Source organism: Scardinius erythrophthalmus, assembly GCF_964197995.2.
Source record: "Scardinius erythrophthalmus genome assembly, chromosome: 3".
NCBI lineage: Eukaryota > Metazoa > Chordata > Actinopteri > Cypriniformes > Leuciscidae > Scardinius > Scardinius erythrophthalmus.
The window spans coordinates 7873960-7891027 of NC_138223.1; the positions used below are offsets into that span (position 1 = coordinate 7873960).

The 17068-nt window shown below is 38.6% G+C and overlaps 1 protein-coding gene across 1 annotated transcript in view; it reads left to right on the forward strand.

The window, feature by feature from the left end:
- Window positions 1–17068, forward strand: part of cacna1hb (calcium channel, voltage-dependent, T type, alpha 1H subunit b) — a 105251-nt gene that overhangs the window by 61668 nt on the left and 26515 nt on the right. Inside the window, exons 10-20 of the mRNA XM_081362348.1 lie at window positions 293–444; window positions 541–726; window positions 4868–4985; window positions 6738–6893; window positions 8737–8821; window positions 8901–9088; window positions 12430–12768; window positions 13235–13335; window positions 13448–13571; window positions 14330–14398; window positions 15695–15879. Of these exons, the coding sequence (XP_081218474.1) occupies window positions 293–444; window positions 541–726; window positions 4868–4985; window positions 6738–6893; window positions 8737–8821; window positions 8901–9088; window positions 12430–12768; window positions 13235–13335; window positions 13448–13571; window positions 14330–14398; window positions 15695–15879 (1703 nt within the window). The remainder of the gene's footprint in view (window positions 1–292; window positions 445–540; window positions 727–4867; window positions 4986–6737; window positions 6894–8736; window positions 8822–8900; window positions 9089–12429; window positions 12769–13234; window positions 13336–13447; window positions 13572–14329; window positions 14399–15694; window positions 15880–17068) is intronic.

A 17068-nucleotide genomic window follows, 5' to 3' on the forward strand; every position in this document is an offset into this window, starting at 1 on the left:
GAGAGAAAGAGAAGAAGCACAAATACAATGTCATGCCAGTAACAACACTGTAGTTAATCTTTTGTTTAAGTTCATGTCAGGACCGTATGTGTTACAGATATCAAATCATGCACTTGTAGAAGTATTACTTACTTTTCTAAGTAATTGGTCTGCATTTTTTCATCTGGTGGACAAAAAAAACAGGCTAAAAGATCATATAGACCTGCATGTTCACACAAATATGCATTGGTTGGCTATGACATGACATAAAACTCGAGTAGTATTGCATATTCCTCTTGTCTTTTTCTTTTAGCCGGACGAGCTGACAGACTTGCTGGAGATCAGTAACATTGTCTTCACTAGTTTGTTTGCGTTAGAGATGCTCCTGAAGCTTTCGGCCTGCGGTCTGTTCAACTACATCAGCAACCCCTACAACATCTTCGACGGGATCATCGTTATCATCAGGTTCTGTGCTGTTCGCTTTCCTTCACGCTCGGATTCTACTGTTGTGAATTCATTGTATATTTTGACCACGCATGTTCTGTCTGCTGGTTTCTGCAGTGTGTGTGAGATCGTTGGACAAGGGGACGGAGGGTTTTCGGTTTTGCGGACGTTCCGTTTGCTCAGGGTGCTAAAGCTGGTGCGGTTCCTCCCCGCTCTGCGCAGGCAGCTGGTGGTACTGATGAAGACCATGGACAATGTGGCCACCTTCTGCATGCTGCTGATGCTCTTCATCTTCATCTTTAGGTTTGAATGAAAGTGCTTCCATACAAGAACAAGAGTGTAGTGTTGACTGAAAGCAAATGAGTCTTATTACATGTAGACCATAGCACTGTCCTAACCAGATGCGACACGAGAAGATTCCAGCGGCAAGCAATTTGTCTGTTCACACCAGATGTGACATGACTATGAAACCCAACAAAATCATTCAAAAATCACAGCCAATCAGAAGAGTGTGTGGGCGGAGTAACTGCACTCGCGCAAGTGCACCAGACTCGCAATGAAATTGATAAGCACATAATCAAATTCAGTAATATTACCCCATTTTAACATTATTAAAAAATACATACATCATGTTATGTGATTTTATTTTATTTTCTTAGACCATAATCTTAAAGTAGCAAGAGGTCTTTATATCGTGACATATATTCAAGTGTAATAGTCAGGTCCGAATCTTCAAGATTGTGTAACCCTGTAGGCATTTTTGAGGAAAAGTTGTTATACCACATTTTTAGAAAGTTCAATGTCTCCTGAATAAGGATCCACCGTATAACATTGAAATAAGGGTCCCATTTTCTTGTAATTGTCATTGAAACAATAGGTGCATTATTCACAGCCAAAACACTACAGGTGGATAGGGTAAAAATTTTAAGTTATAGATATCACCATAAAACCTTTCCAGTTTTTCACTTACATAGAGACAGAAATTTTTTGTATTACAAGTTTTCTGAAATGTCATGTTTACATATGCAAATGAGGCATACCAGTATATATATATATAATTCGAGGGGCAGACATACCAGTTCGCGGATCTCCCTTTCGGGCTAGCCCTGTCTCTTCGCGTCTTCACAAAGGTTGTCGAGGCAGCCCTTGTTCCTCTCGACGACTGGCTGATCCTAGCTCACTCTCGAGACCAGGTTTGCGAACACAGGGACCTAGTGCTGCGGCACCTAGCTTGTCTGGGCCTTCGGGTCAACTGGGAGAAGAGCAAACTCTGCTCCGTGCAGAGGATCTCTTTTCTCGATATGGAAATCGACTCGGTCGCCATGTGCGTGCAGCTTATGAGCGTGTGCGCGCAGTCACTGCTAATTTGCCTTCGTCAGTTCGAGGGCAAGAGTGCGGTTCCACTGAAACTATTTCAGAGGCTCCTGGGGCACATGGCATCCGCAGCCGCAGTAACGTCGCTCGGCTTGCTTCATATGAGACCGCTTCAGCTTTGGCTTCGCGATCAAGTCCCGAGGTGGGCATGGCAACACGGCACGCTCCGAGTCCCAGTGACTGCCGTCAGACCTTCACCCCGTGGACGAACCTCAGTTTTCTATGGGCTGGAGTGCCCATAGAACGAGTTTCCTGGCATGTTGTTGTATCAACAGATGCCTCCATAATGGGCTAGGGCGCCATGTGTAATGGACATGCTGCCGCAGGCTCCTGGACAAGACCCCAGCGCCTTTGGCATGTCAATTGCCTCGAGTTGCTGGCTGTACGTCTCACCCTGCACCGCTTCTGTGCGTTGCTCAGGGGTCAGCACGTATTAGTCCGATCAGACAATACCGCCACAGTAGCGTACGTACATCAACCGACAAGGTGGTCTGCACTCCCGCCGTATGTCGCAACTTGCCTGCCACCTCCTCATATTGAGTCAGAAGCATCTGAGGTCGCTTCGAGCCATTTATATCCCGGGAGACCTGAACCGTGCAGCTGATATGTCTCTGTTTCGGCCTCTCGCTGGAGAATGGGGACTCCATCCCCAGTCGGTTCATCTGATTTGGGATCAGTTCGGGGACGCACAGGTAGATCTGTTTGCCTCCCACGACTCTTGCCACTGCGACCTGTTTTATTCTCTGACCGAGGGCACGCTCGGCACGGATGCACTGGCGCACAGCTGGCCGCAGGGCCTCTGCAAGTATGCGTTTTCCCCCAGTGAGCCTTCTTACGTAGACTTTGCGCAAGATCAGGGAGGACGAGGAGCAGGTAATTTTGGTTGCCCCGTATTGGCTCAAGCGCACCTGGTTCCAAGAACTAGTACTCTTCGCGACAGCACCTCCCTGGCCAATTCCTCTGAGAAAGAACCTGCTTTCTCAGGGACAGGGCACCCTATGGCACCCTCGTCCCGATCTTTGAAACCTCCATGTGTGGTTCCTGGACGGGACGAGGCAGGTTTGAGTACCGTACCACCAGCGGTGGTGGCTACCATCACTACCGCTAGACTGTGCCCAAGGTTCCCACCACACCCTTTCGAGACCAGGTGGTGAACCTGCAAGCGCTGCCCTTGGAGGACGCAGACCCAGCCTTGGCACTGCTCTGTCCAGTACGCACCCTCCATACTTACATAGACAGGATGCATTGTTTCAGGACTTCAGACCAGCTCTTTGTCTGTCATGGTGGGAAGCTGAAGGGAAAGGCTCTCTCCAAGCAAAGGTTGTCTCACTGGATAGTGGACGCCATTGCTTTGGCTTACCAGCAGCAAGGTCGACCATGCCCCCTTGGTGTGACGGCCTGCTCCACCCGGAGTGTGGCATCCTCTTGGGCTCTAGCGCATGGCGCCTCGCTAACAGACATATGTAGATCTGCAGGCTGGGCTACACCTAACACGCCCTCTGGGCAACCCCCACGTGTGTAGTCCACTGTAAGCCTCTCTGAGCATGTGTCTTTCCCTCGGCAAGCTACCTTGCCACCCCTGGGTTTGAAATATTCCACCTGCAGCTGGACACCCCAGTGATTCTCAATATGCAGCCCCCTGGGGTCATGTGTATTCCAAGTCCCCCCCTTCGGGCTGGGCATAATTGCATATTTCCACTGATATATGCTTCCCAGTGTACCTTGGCATAATTCCAGCAGCCATTAAAAACTATCCCTTTCATGTTAATGTTGCTTTTTCATCGTTTACATGTTTAAATATTCTGAGAATGCATAGTTTTAGTTCTAATGTTTAATGTTTAAACTGCAATAAATGCAGCCATTTTTTTGGCAGCCATTTTGTTTTTATTGTTTATGCCAAAACAGTGATGTTTACAACTTGTTATACGGCAGAAATGGATTCAGCACCTAAAAATCATATAGAAACAACACTTGAAGTACTTTTCCTCAAAAATGCCTACTGCATCTTATCCAGGGCTATTTATCTATTTTGGGACCTGACTATAATGGAATATTGAAAAAGAAAAACTTGGTTTAATGCATCAGCTTTTCAGGTCCAGTTATGACATTTCGATTAAACATTACGAGGTCCAAACATTTTTTTAAGTAAAATATACACAGATGAATTGTTTAAAATATGATCTATAACATATATTTAGAAATACATTTCATGCTGACTTTAAATATGTGGTTACAGCCTTGCAAATTATTTTTAATAACCCTCAAGCACAACATTATTTCAATCCCATTACAGTGAGTTTGGAATTAATATGCTCATAATTTCACAATACTCAAGTACCAGTGTTATTTTAATATAGTAATTTTAATATCATTAGATATACTATTGTAGTTTTTCATATTTTGAATTTTATTTTAATATTTTCTGTTTTATTTCATTTAAAGTTTTAGTAATTTTGTTGTTTTTGTATTTTTTTATCAGTTTTTGTGATTTTAAATGTCTGTAAAGTTTTTATTAAACTTTAGTTTTTAGTTCATTTCCTTTAGTACTTCAACTTAAACTTAATGAAAATAAGAAATGTTGCCTTAGAAACTAGCTGAAATGAAATATTTTTCATGTAAAAAATATAGAAATGTAGTTAGAAATATAAAAAAATATTTTTAACTATATTAAAAATAAAAACATAAAAGATATAGTTTTATATTTTATTTTATTTCAGGTCATTTTTTTATGGTTTTATTTATAGTTAACGATAATAAAGCTGTCAGGTACTCATGAAAACATTAATTCAGCTTCCGAGTCACAGTGGTACATTTCATCCATAACTAGCAAATATCAGCCTTTTCGAAGTGAAAGTATGATATTTTTGTTCTGTATCTTGATAATTATATCAGTGGTAAATTGGACACAATTGGACACAATTTCCTGAAAATGTCTGTGATATTCTTGCATGAAGTAATGCAGTAGACATTTTGTTTTTGAAACTTTTCTCATCTCTCTCTCTCTCTCTCTCTCTCTCTCTCTCTCTCTCTCTCTCTCTCTCTCTCTCTCTCTCTCGTCTTCTGTGTTTAGTATACTGGGAATGCATCTGTTTGGGTGTAAGTTTACTCTACGTTTGGAGAATGGAGACACGGTGTCTGATAGGAAGAACTTTGACTCGCTCCTCTGGGCCATCGTCACCGTTTTCCAGGTCAGAAAAATGTTCACAAACTGTTTAATAAACAATATATGGATGTCAATTATTTTTTTCAGAGGTAGAAATATTTCAGGGAGAACTACTTATTCTACTTATTTAGTAACATAAAAGTCCTCTTTAGTGAATGATAAAACATACAACTAGTTTTTTGAAGCTGCTGTTCCTGAAATCCCCACATTTCGCTGACCACTGAGAGTCTATAGGTCACTAAACTGATGCTTACTGCAGCTTGTATTCATTTAAAGTCCAGAAATATCATTTTTAGTCTTCGGAGGCAAGCTTTAAATACTCACTCCTCAATGTGGGAACAGCAGCGTTTTGCAAAAATGCTGAGGCAAGGGATTGCGGGTATTTAGCCTCCCTTAAATTAAGGAACAAATCCTTGCGTCATCTCATTTTTGAAGCTGTACATTTATATTTATGATTTGAAAATCATTTCCAAAACTATAATTTTTCTTCTCCAATCTACTTTATAATACCAATAAAAAGCCTCACGTACGCTCTATTATGAGTGCACGTGTTTATGTATATATCAGTCTTACTTTTAAGACTGGGATTATTCAAACTTCCACAAATTGTGTCAGAGTTGAAATTGCTGAGGTCACCAAATCCTGCCCTATAATATTGCAGACAAGATGAGGTCATCATCCCTCTCCCTGCAGTATTGGGCAGTGTGATGAGGTCATTGGGGGTGACACTTGTGCAAATACTGATATGATGCTGTATTAACTCCAGGCCCTGAGGGAAGCCACCGGAGTCAGGGTTTCTTCTGTATCGGGAGCCTTTAATTTCCCTAATCTCTATTTCTGTCGGTGTGTGTGTGTGTGTGTGTGTGTGCGTTTGTAAGCAGAATATAAACTCCAGACTGAACCTGCTGTGTTTCCTCTGTTCTAAATCAGTCTGCAGGAAGAGGCAGAGATGGGTTCGGGCTCTGTTGTGAATGTGCGAAAAACAAACTACACAAAGTTTCTTTGCATTTGCAGTTGAATTTTAAATGAGGCAAAAAATAATAATAATAATAATAATAATAATAATAATAAAGTTTACATTTGTTTTACTTGGTGTAAAAAATACCTCTTAGTCAAATAACTCTTACTGTAGTTGGTGTAAACATCATAAATAGTTTGCTAATTTGCTTGAGCTAATGAGGTTTTTATCTTATTATATTTTTAGTTAATTATAAATGTAAATTTGTGTGTGTGTGTGGAAATAGTGTGTTTTAAAGAAAATTTGTATTGCAAAGTTAAAAATGAATTTAAACACCTTCTTCTCCTTCTTGTGCATTTTTAAGGAAAGGATATTTTCATGCCAGATAAACTTTGCAGTCGTTAAAATGAAACACAAATATATTATAATAATAGTAATTTGTAATACCTGTAGAATACCTGTAGATTAAATATTGTAAATCTGGTCAGTTTGGTGGGCAGTGAGTGACGTCATCCATATTCATTTCTCAAACTGATTTTATTTTCTTTATTATTATTTTTTAAAAGACAATTTTGTAAATATGCAAATATTTGTATATCACCAATTATATAGATTTTTGTTAAAATTGAGCTAAATTCTGATTCTTTCCAGGTATGTTGTACACATAGAGGTGTTGTTGTAATTAATACATTATATTTTTACATTACATATGTTTTTAATAGCGTTTAGATAAAGGTGTTTATTTCTGATTAGATGTAATTTACCTACTCAGTGTGAGACAATAGTTTAAAAAGTGAAATTTGTCCTGTGTCTCGACAGATTTTGACCCAGGAGGACTGGAATGTGGTTCTGTATAACGGCATGGCCTCCACCTCCCCATTGGCCGCTCTGTACTTTGTGGCCTTGATGACCTTTGGGAATTACGTCCTCTTCAACTTACTGGTTGCCATCTTAGTAGAGGGTTTCCAAGCTGAGGTAAGATGTCAGATGTTGAATTAGGGACTCTATCTATTTTCTTGAAATGTTTTGCTTGAAAAGTGTCCTTGTAATATCTTTGATATTTTGCATCTAATGCGATGACATTGTACACTTTGGCTTGAGTCTCTAAATACTTTGTGGGGCTACTACTGTAACAAACTCGTTGAAACTACTTCCTCTGCTTTTCAACATCTGCGCGAATCCTCCGCACGAGTGAATTAGATGAGGCCATATTGCATTTAATTGAGTTTCCAAGAGGGAATTGTTCAAGTTAAGAATAAGATGTTATCAGAGGACTGGAATTATTGCACTGTAACTCAATTACAGCACAGTAACTGTTATGCACACCATGAAAAAAGGGATTTCCTTTGAGCGCACATGGAAATGAACAAATACACGCGCTTGTTTCTTTTCGTTATTGGTGTCACATCAAAGAGATTGATTGTGTGGATCGGTGTATGTTTGGCTTGTGTGTGTAATTTTGATGTAGATGAGACGCATCTGTAGTGTATAAGCGCAGGCGCCGGGCTGCAGCTGGTGTGATAGGAACACGCTTTCACTCAAACCTTCTGTTGTTCCTTTTTTTTCCTCTCTGTCTTTTATCTCTCTCTCTCTCTCTCTCTTTTGTCTGCAAGGTAATATCACACACTGGACACTTCTCACACAATACGCCAGTACACATTTACACACATTTTTCCTGTTGTTACTCGGATGAAAATGCCAATTCTCATTCATTCACATTTTTTCTCCACCATTTCCCATGCATTTACAATACATTTTGGAGTACAAAGAAGCAAATCTCAATATCCAAGGGCATAGATTTTGGTTTGGTTTTGGGGGCGGGGTTGTAATGCATAGATTTAAATATTGGGGGGTTATCTCCCCCCATCCCCCCTACGCCCCTGTCAATATCCATTGCTTGTGTGGTACAACTCCTCCAGGAAGTATTTCTGGTTCGCTTTGGTATTGAACACCCACTTTTTACAATAAAATGAATTCCTTGTGGTTTTCTTTCCAGTGAAATATACTGTTTCATCCAGAAATACAGTAGTGGCCAAAAGTGATGTCCGGAGAGGATATTTGTTTTAAATGACCATCAAATTATGAATAAAATATTTAAGATTTTTTAAATATATACTTAGTTAAGGTATTTATCTGACAAAATTATATATATTTTTTTTATTTTATATATAAAAGACAAACTACAGTTACAGGTTTTATTTTACTATGCAAAAAAAAGCATAGAAAAACAAGTGGCTCACTGCAGGAAAAAGCTAAAAAATTAAGTACAGCATAATCAGTTATTAACATTTAATTGGATCTTTCTTGTTTTTGCATGTGTTCATAATTCCTTTGTATGACAGCCTGGGCAAAAATTATGTCTGCACAATTTGGCATGTTTCGTTGCGTTATCACAAATAAAACAATTGACTCCAAGCACAACTACGCAATATGCTTACAAAATCTTTATCAAACACTTCATAATATTTGAATGAAGGTTGAAGATGTCAATTTTCCTTGGCCAGACATCAGTTTTGAGTCACATTTTAAAAGTGAAATAGGTCTGAATGCTGTTTCATGTTGATTTTAAATGCATTGGAATGGGAGTTCAATGACTCAGCAGGAAATAGGACGAGGAAAAAATGAAAAACGGGTTAACTAAGCATGAAAGTAGAAGGTAGAGAGTTGCATACCCTTGAAAGAGCAAATGTTATTGTGTTTGTTCTGCATTTATTTATGGTGGCCTTGTGTTGTTTGGGCTGATATGAAAATTTAATCATTCATTATCATGAATTCTGAATTTAAGCCTTTAAATGTCATTTCTCTCTATCTCTTTCAGGGTGATGCTAGCAGATCAGACATTGATGATGACATGTCATCTGACTATGGTGATGAGGACAAACTGAGAGAACTACTGAAATCAGGTGTGTGTGCTCGTGCATGTCTTTGTGCACAGCTGTTTGTGTGCTTTATTATTTTATGCTAATCCCTTGTTGAAATTAGGATCAGAGATGAAAATGCAGACATTAATGCCCATCTCTAACGGACACCTGGAACCTCGAGCGTCTATGCCACCTCACAACACACACATACAACTCAACGCCACACCCAGAACTGAGGTGTCACACATCTACAGCCAATCACGGCGCAACAGCAACACCTCCACCGAACCCCATGACCAGAGATCCCTGGTGAGTAGGAAATGCCGTTACATGTAAACTTACACAAATAATTTTCATCTCAAAACTTATATAATCATATTAGAATGATCCATTTTAAGGCTTTTTTTACACCAAGCATGAATATTAATCTCAAATTTTCAGCAAGAATTTTTTAAAACAGACATTCACTTCTTCATTAGTGGTTTTACCATGGCATCTTATTGTTTTATTGCCTTTATTGTTTTTTGTATTGGATTTTTGGTTTAATATTGAAACATAAGTAGCCTTATACAGGACACATCTACAGACATCCCAAGTCTCCCGGAAGTTCCGGGAGTCTCCCGCATATTGATAGCGGCTCCCTGATACCCGCAAATGAGTTAAAATCTCCCGGAATCTAGAGCGAGCGAGCCAGAGCGCGCGTGCACAGCAGAGAGGGAGAGGGAGCGAGAGACCTTGCGTGTGTGCGTGTGTGCGCACGTAAGATAGAGAGCATCTGATTGGCCTGTTTCGGTAAATCAACCAATCAATTGTCAGTGTGGGCGGGTTTTATCGCTTCTCCCGAACCGAATTAATCAGTTCAGTGTATCTAGAAACAGGAGCGCCATGGCAACGGGAGAGTGCCACAAAAAAACATGCAAAAAACGAAAGTATAAGATACATTTTACGGCAGACTACATGAAAGTGTACCCCTGTCTTATAAGAGTAAAACATAATGATAGTCTTGCACGCTGTAAAGTTTGTAACAGTGACTTCAGCATTGCCCATGGCGGGTTAAATGATTGTAAAAGACATGTTGAGGTGAGTTCAACAAGTTTCATTTCATTCATGTGCATATTAGCCTATTCCTTAGACCTGTTTAAAGCTGCAATGGAATATAAATAAAAGCAGTTTACATGAATAGTATAAGCAGCTTATAAATAGTAAAAGTAATCTACAAATTGTAACATTATGAACAAATAAATGCATAGGCCTATAGGCTATAGAAATTATGTATTATGCTTATATATATTTGAGGGACAACATCTCTGTGGTGAAATGTCATATCCTTGTCCTCCTTCCATTTTTTTTGGGGGGGGGGGGGGGTACCTCCCTGAAATGAACTTTTGCAGGTTGGGATGTCTGCATCTAGACATTTAGAACTTCACCTACCTGTTATATTTGAAACTAAAATAAATAAATACATAACCAAGTATGGATAAATTAATAAATAAAATGTATGAAATGTATTAAAATATGAAAGAAAAAACTGCTCTTCACTGCTGTGATCAGTTAGCCTGGTTAAAACCAGACCATTCTCAGTAGTAACTGAGTTATGGTCTGGCAAAGCTCCTTTAATAACTCATTTCCAAAGGGGCGTCACCAACGGACGTCGCTCAAATGCCTCTGGGCACAATTGGATAGACCTAAAACTTCTAAAACCAATCAGAGATCGTCATGTGTAAAGCCATATGCATATCCCAATTCGCCTATGTTACACTCTATTTTTTTACAGTCTATGGTTACACTACGCCATATGTACTCTTTTTGTGAAGAAAATGTATTTACTTTTGAATGTGTAGCAAAAAAGTAGGCAACTTTGGGACATACTACTTCGTCATCTTTATCGGACGGATCTGTCGCGTGCATCCCGTCATGTAAACTGCCCTGTCAATCATCTTGTCACAGTTAAAATCCTCTATTAAATCTAATTTAATTTCCTACCGTTTTGGAGAGAAATGTAGTAGCACGTTCATCTGCCAGTGGGTCTTTCATGGAGACTGTCCTCATGTGTTTGCAGTTTGAATATAATAATGCATTTAAAAGTTGGTGCGCTTCACCAACGGACGTCGGAGTGGACGTCGCTCAAATGCCTCTGGATAGGCTAGACCTAAAACCAATCAGAGCGATTGTCATGTGTAAAGCCCGCCTCAACGTTTCTGATTGGTGCCTTGATTTCTCGGCATGGGGAAATGGGCTTGAATGAGCTCTTTGCCAGACTTACTTGCAGAACAAATCTAAATTTGCCGGAAGTTGTCTGGGTTTTCCCAGGCTAGTGATCAGTTGTATTAGCATCCATTACATATGCAAGTGCTAGCTGTGCATTAAAGGTGGGGTAATTAGTTTTTTTAAAATCCTAAAGCTCTTGCCCAGACATAACCCTTTATTTTCCAGTGATTTCTTTTGAGCTTTTCTCTTTTCTATTGTGTCTCATCTCTATTTCTGCAGTCTTTTTTCAGTTCAAATCTCCCTCTTGCTCGTTCTCTGTCCTCCACCGTCATACGCTACTGCTGATTGGCTACACGTTTGTTGTTGTGTCGGCCCGGCTAACTTCCAAACAGCATATTTCAATAACGACTTAACCCACCTTTAAATTATTTTAATGCGTGACGTGGAGAAAACGAACCACCCGATGCAAAGTAAATTACATTCAAACCGTTTAATGCATGGCTAGCCGTGGATTAACCTGCTTATACCATGGTCATTTGCCAAAATTGACAAGTTAAAGCGGTTATTGATGTTTGCAGCGCTCAAGTTTAATTCAGACACAGGGATGAAGTAGTGCGTATGATTAAATTTATTTTAATGAATGAATTTTAGCATTTATTTTAATTATCGAGTGAGAGAGAGAGAGAGAGAGAGAGATGGGAAATGTGTGTGTGACTAATCTGCATCTGTGCAGCGTCTCACAACAAAGCCGTGAGTTTAATTCCTTAAACAACTATATTAAAAACATCCAAAAACAACTATATTAACCCCTTATTGCTGAGAAATATAATGTAGCTATTTTATTCATTTAAGTCATGTGCAGCAGTGGTGCAAACACATAAACCCACATAAACCCGGCTTCATTTATTGTGAGTAATGCTCAAGCAGGGATGTTGTTTTAGCGATCCAACCAGAGAGGGCTTCAGCAGAAGAAAGGTGAGAGCGTGGAGCAGAAGCAGAACAATAGTGTGTTTGGAATGGCTGTGAATGCACACAGGTTTTTTGTCTGCTGCGAATACATGCCTCAGTAATTTAAGCAGTGAACAAGATTAAATGAACCCATCAAATTATGCACACCTGGAAGTTCATTCATTTCAGTATGCAACAAAACACCTTAAACTTTTGACCTTGAGCTACCTTCCAGCCAATCAGAATCAGACCATGGTGTAATAAATTATATATATGAATTTTGATTGTTATTAAACTTAATTCAATCTAAAATGTAATTAAATGTTATACATAGAGTATATATATATATATATATATATATATATATATAGTATATACTGTATTTTCCTCACTATTTTATACATGTCAACTTATTGATTTTTGAATGATTCTTCCATACTACACCATTGGTTGCATGCCATGATAAACAGCTACAATTTGCGTGTCTGTTGTAGTCCAGCCTTTGGGGAAGTCGCCGCTCCAGTTGGAACAGTCTTGGCCAGGCCCCCAGTCTAATAAGACGTGCTCAGTCAAGAGATCGCGAGTCGTTGCTTTCTGGAGCGGGACAGGACAGCATGGATGATAATCAATCAGATGATGGGAAATCCAGCAGGACCGGCAGTCTGGGCGGAGTGTCATGTCTAGGGTCGTTTGATTATCCAGAGCTCTTGCAGGTTCCACGCCCATATTTGGAGTGCAATGGCAGATTAGATGGAGGTTATCCATCCTCTCCAAAAATTAAACACCCCGAGCCAACATCCACACAAGGGGCAGATGATGATGAATTTGAGGAGGTGGGACCTCTTCTTAAATAATTTTTCATTATTTATCATTATTTCATTAATGATCTATCTCTCTCTCTATCTATCTCTCTATCTATCTCTCTATCTATCTATCTATCTATCTATCTATCTATCTCTCTCTCTCTCTCTCTCTCTCTCTCTCTCTCTATCTATCTATCTATCTATCTATCTATCTATCTATCTATCTATCTATCTATCTATCTATCTATCTATCTATCTATCTATCTATCTCTCTATCTATCTATCTCTCTATCTATCTCTCTATCTATCTCTCTATCTATCTATCTATCTATCTATCCATCCCATAAATTTAGATTGTAACATACTTTAGCATCATTGTGGCAAGTTTTGCACCACTAACTTTTTTCTTCTTCTTTTTTTTTTAAACAACAACTTCTTTGTGTATTTTCCTTCTGCATCTTTCTTCTTCTTATCTGGTATTGTATGTTTTGTTTAGAGCTGGTGTCTCATCATGAAGAGACTGTTGGAGCCGTATAAACCCCAGTGGTGCAGTGACCATGAGGATTGGTCTCTTTATTTATTTTCCCCTCATAATAAGTGAGTAGCAACACAGAGAACCAGCCAACACACACATATACACAACTAATGAATGCTGTGCTTGCACATTCTCATGCTATACACACGGCTGCTTCCCTCTCGTTCTCTGCAGGTTCCGGATGCGCTGTCAGAAAGTCATCACTCATAAGATGTTTGATCATATTGTGCTCTTCTTTATCTTCTTCAACTGCATCACAATCGCTCTAGAGAGACCCGACATCCAGCCCGACAGCACGGTGAACACAATCACTACACTCATTTCTAGCACTTTCATTAAGCTCTATTATATATGTACACTACCATTCAAAAGTTTGTGTCGGTGAAATGTTTCATATTTTTGCATAATCTCATGCATGATCTCTTATGGCCGCCAAGGCTGCATTTATTTAATAAAAATGACGATTTATTTAACTATTTATTTCTGTGATGGCAAAGATACATTTTCAGCATCATGACCCCAGTCTTAAGTGTAACATGATCCTTCAGAAATCTTTCTAATATGCTGACTTGATGCTCAAGAAACATTTCTTAATATTATCAATGTTGTGTTTATGTTATATTTGTATCATATATTTACTGTATATATTCATATATTTTTGGAAATATGTTTTTTTTCAGGATTCTTTGTGTAGAAAGTTTAAAAGAACAGAATTAATTTGAAATAGAAATCATTTGTTAACAATATAAAAGTGTTTACTGTCACTTTTGATCAATCTAATAAATCCTTGCTAAAAAAAAGTATTAATCTTTAAGCCCATTATCATAATAAAAAAAGAAACCCACATACAACTTCAAAATTACAATAACCATTGTAACTCAGAAATGAAAATGTACTGCACAATAAATACTTTAAAAAGCCACTGGGTGACTTCTCATCAGTAGGGGAAACATGGTAACATCTCAAAGCTGCTCTTGTATTGGTCTGTAATGAATATGGTGCATTTGTTGCCATTTTAAATTACATTTTCATTATTCATTTATCATTGTTTGACAGGAGCGGATTTTTCTTAAAGTGTCCAACTACATCTTCACTGTGATCTTTGTGGCTGAGATGACTGTGAAGGTAGGAAATTAATTAAAAATTATTAATTGATTGAATAAAGGCATACATTTTAGTAACATTTTTATTATTTTTCAACCCTCTGCAATGCGAGTAAATCACTCGCATAATGTAATGCTAGGCGACTAAAAATGTCTTTAATTAGCCAATGGCTTGTAAACTGTATGACTTCAGTCGCCTGTGATTGAGTTAGAGGCAAAAAATAAGTTTAGCTCAGATATATAATTTCATTGTCTGCTGAGCTTTACGCACAGTCGTTTAGCTGAGAGCGCCATCTGTCGCTTTCTCACACACACACTCAACGTGAGAGAAAGAGAAAGGCTTTTACACATGCCACATAAAGAGAATTGACGCGCTGGATCTAAATACAGGGCTCGTCAGGACGGCCCGATGGCCAAGAGTTGACAGATCTGTCACTGTCCCTGTCCCGATCGGGCCAGTTCTGTATTGTCATGAAAGTTTATCATTTGCACTTGTTTTTTAGCCTTGCCTATTTAAACATTCAAGCGCAAGAAGACACAAAAGATAACTTGTGCGCATCTGACAGAAAGCCCAGTAAACCCCGTCTGACAGGACGCGAATACTGATTTGAGCTCTTTCACGTCTTCCTGCTCTTGAACGGACAATTTCACACAAAATTGTCAAAATGCCTGTCTTGGCGAGTATCCTAGTAAACAAAGTCGGTTATGTCTTAAGTGAATGTAACAGTATCAGTATACTGGATGCATTGTCTTAAAGTGACAGCAGCCTAATATATGTTTTTAATGTTAATCAAACACTCAGTGCTCTTAACTGAATAACTTTTGTAACTGTAAGTATTAATCTATATTTAATGTATACAGTGAAGACTATGCCGTTTTATTTTCAATTTGATTACTTTATTAAATTTCTGTACCTAATCTATCTAATCTGTATCTAAATACTGTTAGATCCACCTGAAAACCCTGAAAAGCACTATTTATTTAATTTGTATCTTTGTTCTATTGTGTTTATTTGTGCTATTGCTTGTAGTTTGATTATTTGTTCTTATTTTATTACAGACTGTTTACTTGCCTTTAATAGTGTTTGAAATTTATATTTTATATTATATTTATGTAGAATTTGTTTATTTGCATTGTTTTTGCATTCCATGTAAAAAGTCTGGCGAGTAAAATAAAAAATGCACTAGCCAATGGCGACTCGAGCTTCAGTATGTCCGTAGAGGGTTGTTTTTATTCAACTTATATTTTTAATATAATAAAACAATGATAATGCAAAATGTCAGTGATGGTTATGATTATTATGCTGTTGGTGTTGTAGGTGGTTTCTCTTGGGCTGTACGCTGGCCCAGGCTCGTACCTGAAGAGCAGCTGGAATGTTCTAGATGGCTTTCTGGTATTTGTGTCTATTGTGGACATCCTGGTCTCACTCGCATCCTCTGGCGGGAACAGAATCCTGGGTATATTACGAGTTCTTCGACTGCTCAGAACACTAAGACCCTTGAGGTAAGATTTTTATTAAAGGTATGTGTGGGTGTGTATAAATGTCTGGAAGTACATTATGTCCTCTATTGTGGGCTGTTTTAATATTCTTAAAGGGCTAGTTCCCCTATATTTCGTCCGTGGATCACAAAAGTAAATGTTTAGCAGAATGTTCACACTGCTTTTTCAATACAATGAAAGTGAATTGGAGCTGGTGAAGCTGCGTTCACAATACCACTAGGGCTGGGCAAAAAATCGATTTAATCGATTTATCGATTTTGTAGTGTAAAACGATTTTTTTTTTGCAAACTCGAGTTTTTTTGCCACAATAGTTTTTTCGGACTTTTCCGCGTTTCGTCCTTGTGCGTTACCAAAGCGCGATATGAGCCAGCCGGCCCCCGCCCCGCGTAACCATAGATACTAAAAGAAGCGCGTAACACAATCAAAACAACATGGCACCTGAGGAATAAATATCGCGAAGAATGGGAGAAGTGCAGCCGGCTCCGTAGCGAAAACGGCTCCTCTAACACACCTGCTAAAAGCAAATTACACTTCCTGAGAGCTTTACAAACTGTGTGCCTTATAAGAACGGAGCGCGATGGAAAGCGATTACAGAGGCGATCACGTTTTATATTGCCACAGACATGCTGCCAATTTATTCTGTCGAAAAGCGAGGTGTTTTGTTGTTATAGATAAAAGTTTACATTTGTTCACTCTTTGAGCAGGCTATGTCTGCCACATGCATGTTTCATTTTTTATATTCACAGTATACACTATACTGAGAAGAGTTTATTTTTTTAATTGTAATGTTATATGTTACAAAATTTGTAATTATCTGATTTCTTGAACAGAAAATTTAAGCTACTGTGAAGTTATTGCACTTTTGCTTAAACCTGGGTTAAAGCCACTGATCTATATAATGTCATTCTATATAGATCAGTGGTTAAAGCTTGAAATTGTTGAATGACAGAGCCTCATTTACTTTTTGTTTTGGGATTCTACGCATTTTAACTCTTGAGGACAGTCATAGCAATAAAGTTGCACTTTTCACACAATATCTGATGTCTGCAGTCATTTTTTAAGTTTATTGAAAAAAAAAATCGAAAATCGAATCGAAACTCGAATTTTTCTTTAAAAATCGAAGATTTTTTTTTTAGGCAAAATCGCCCAGCCCTAAATACCACTATTTCGAGCAACAGGATGTAGGCGTGTC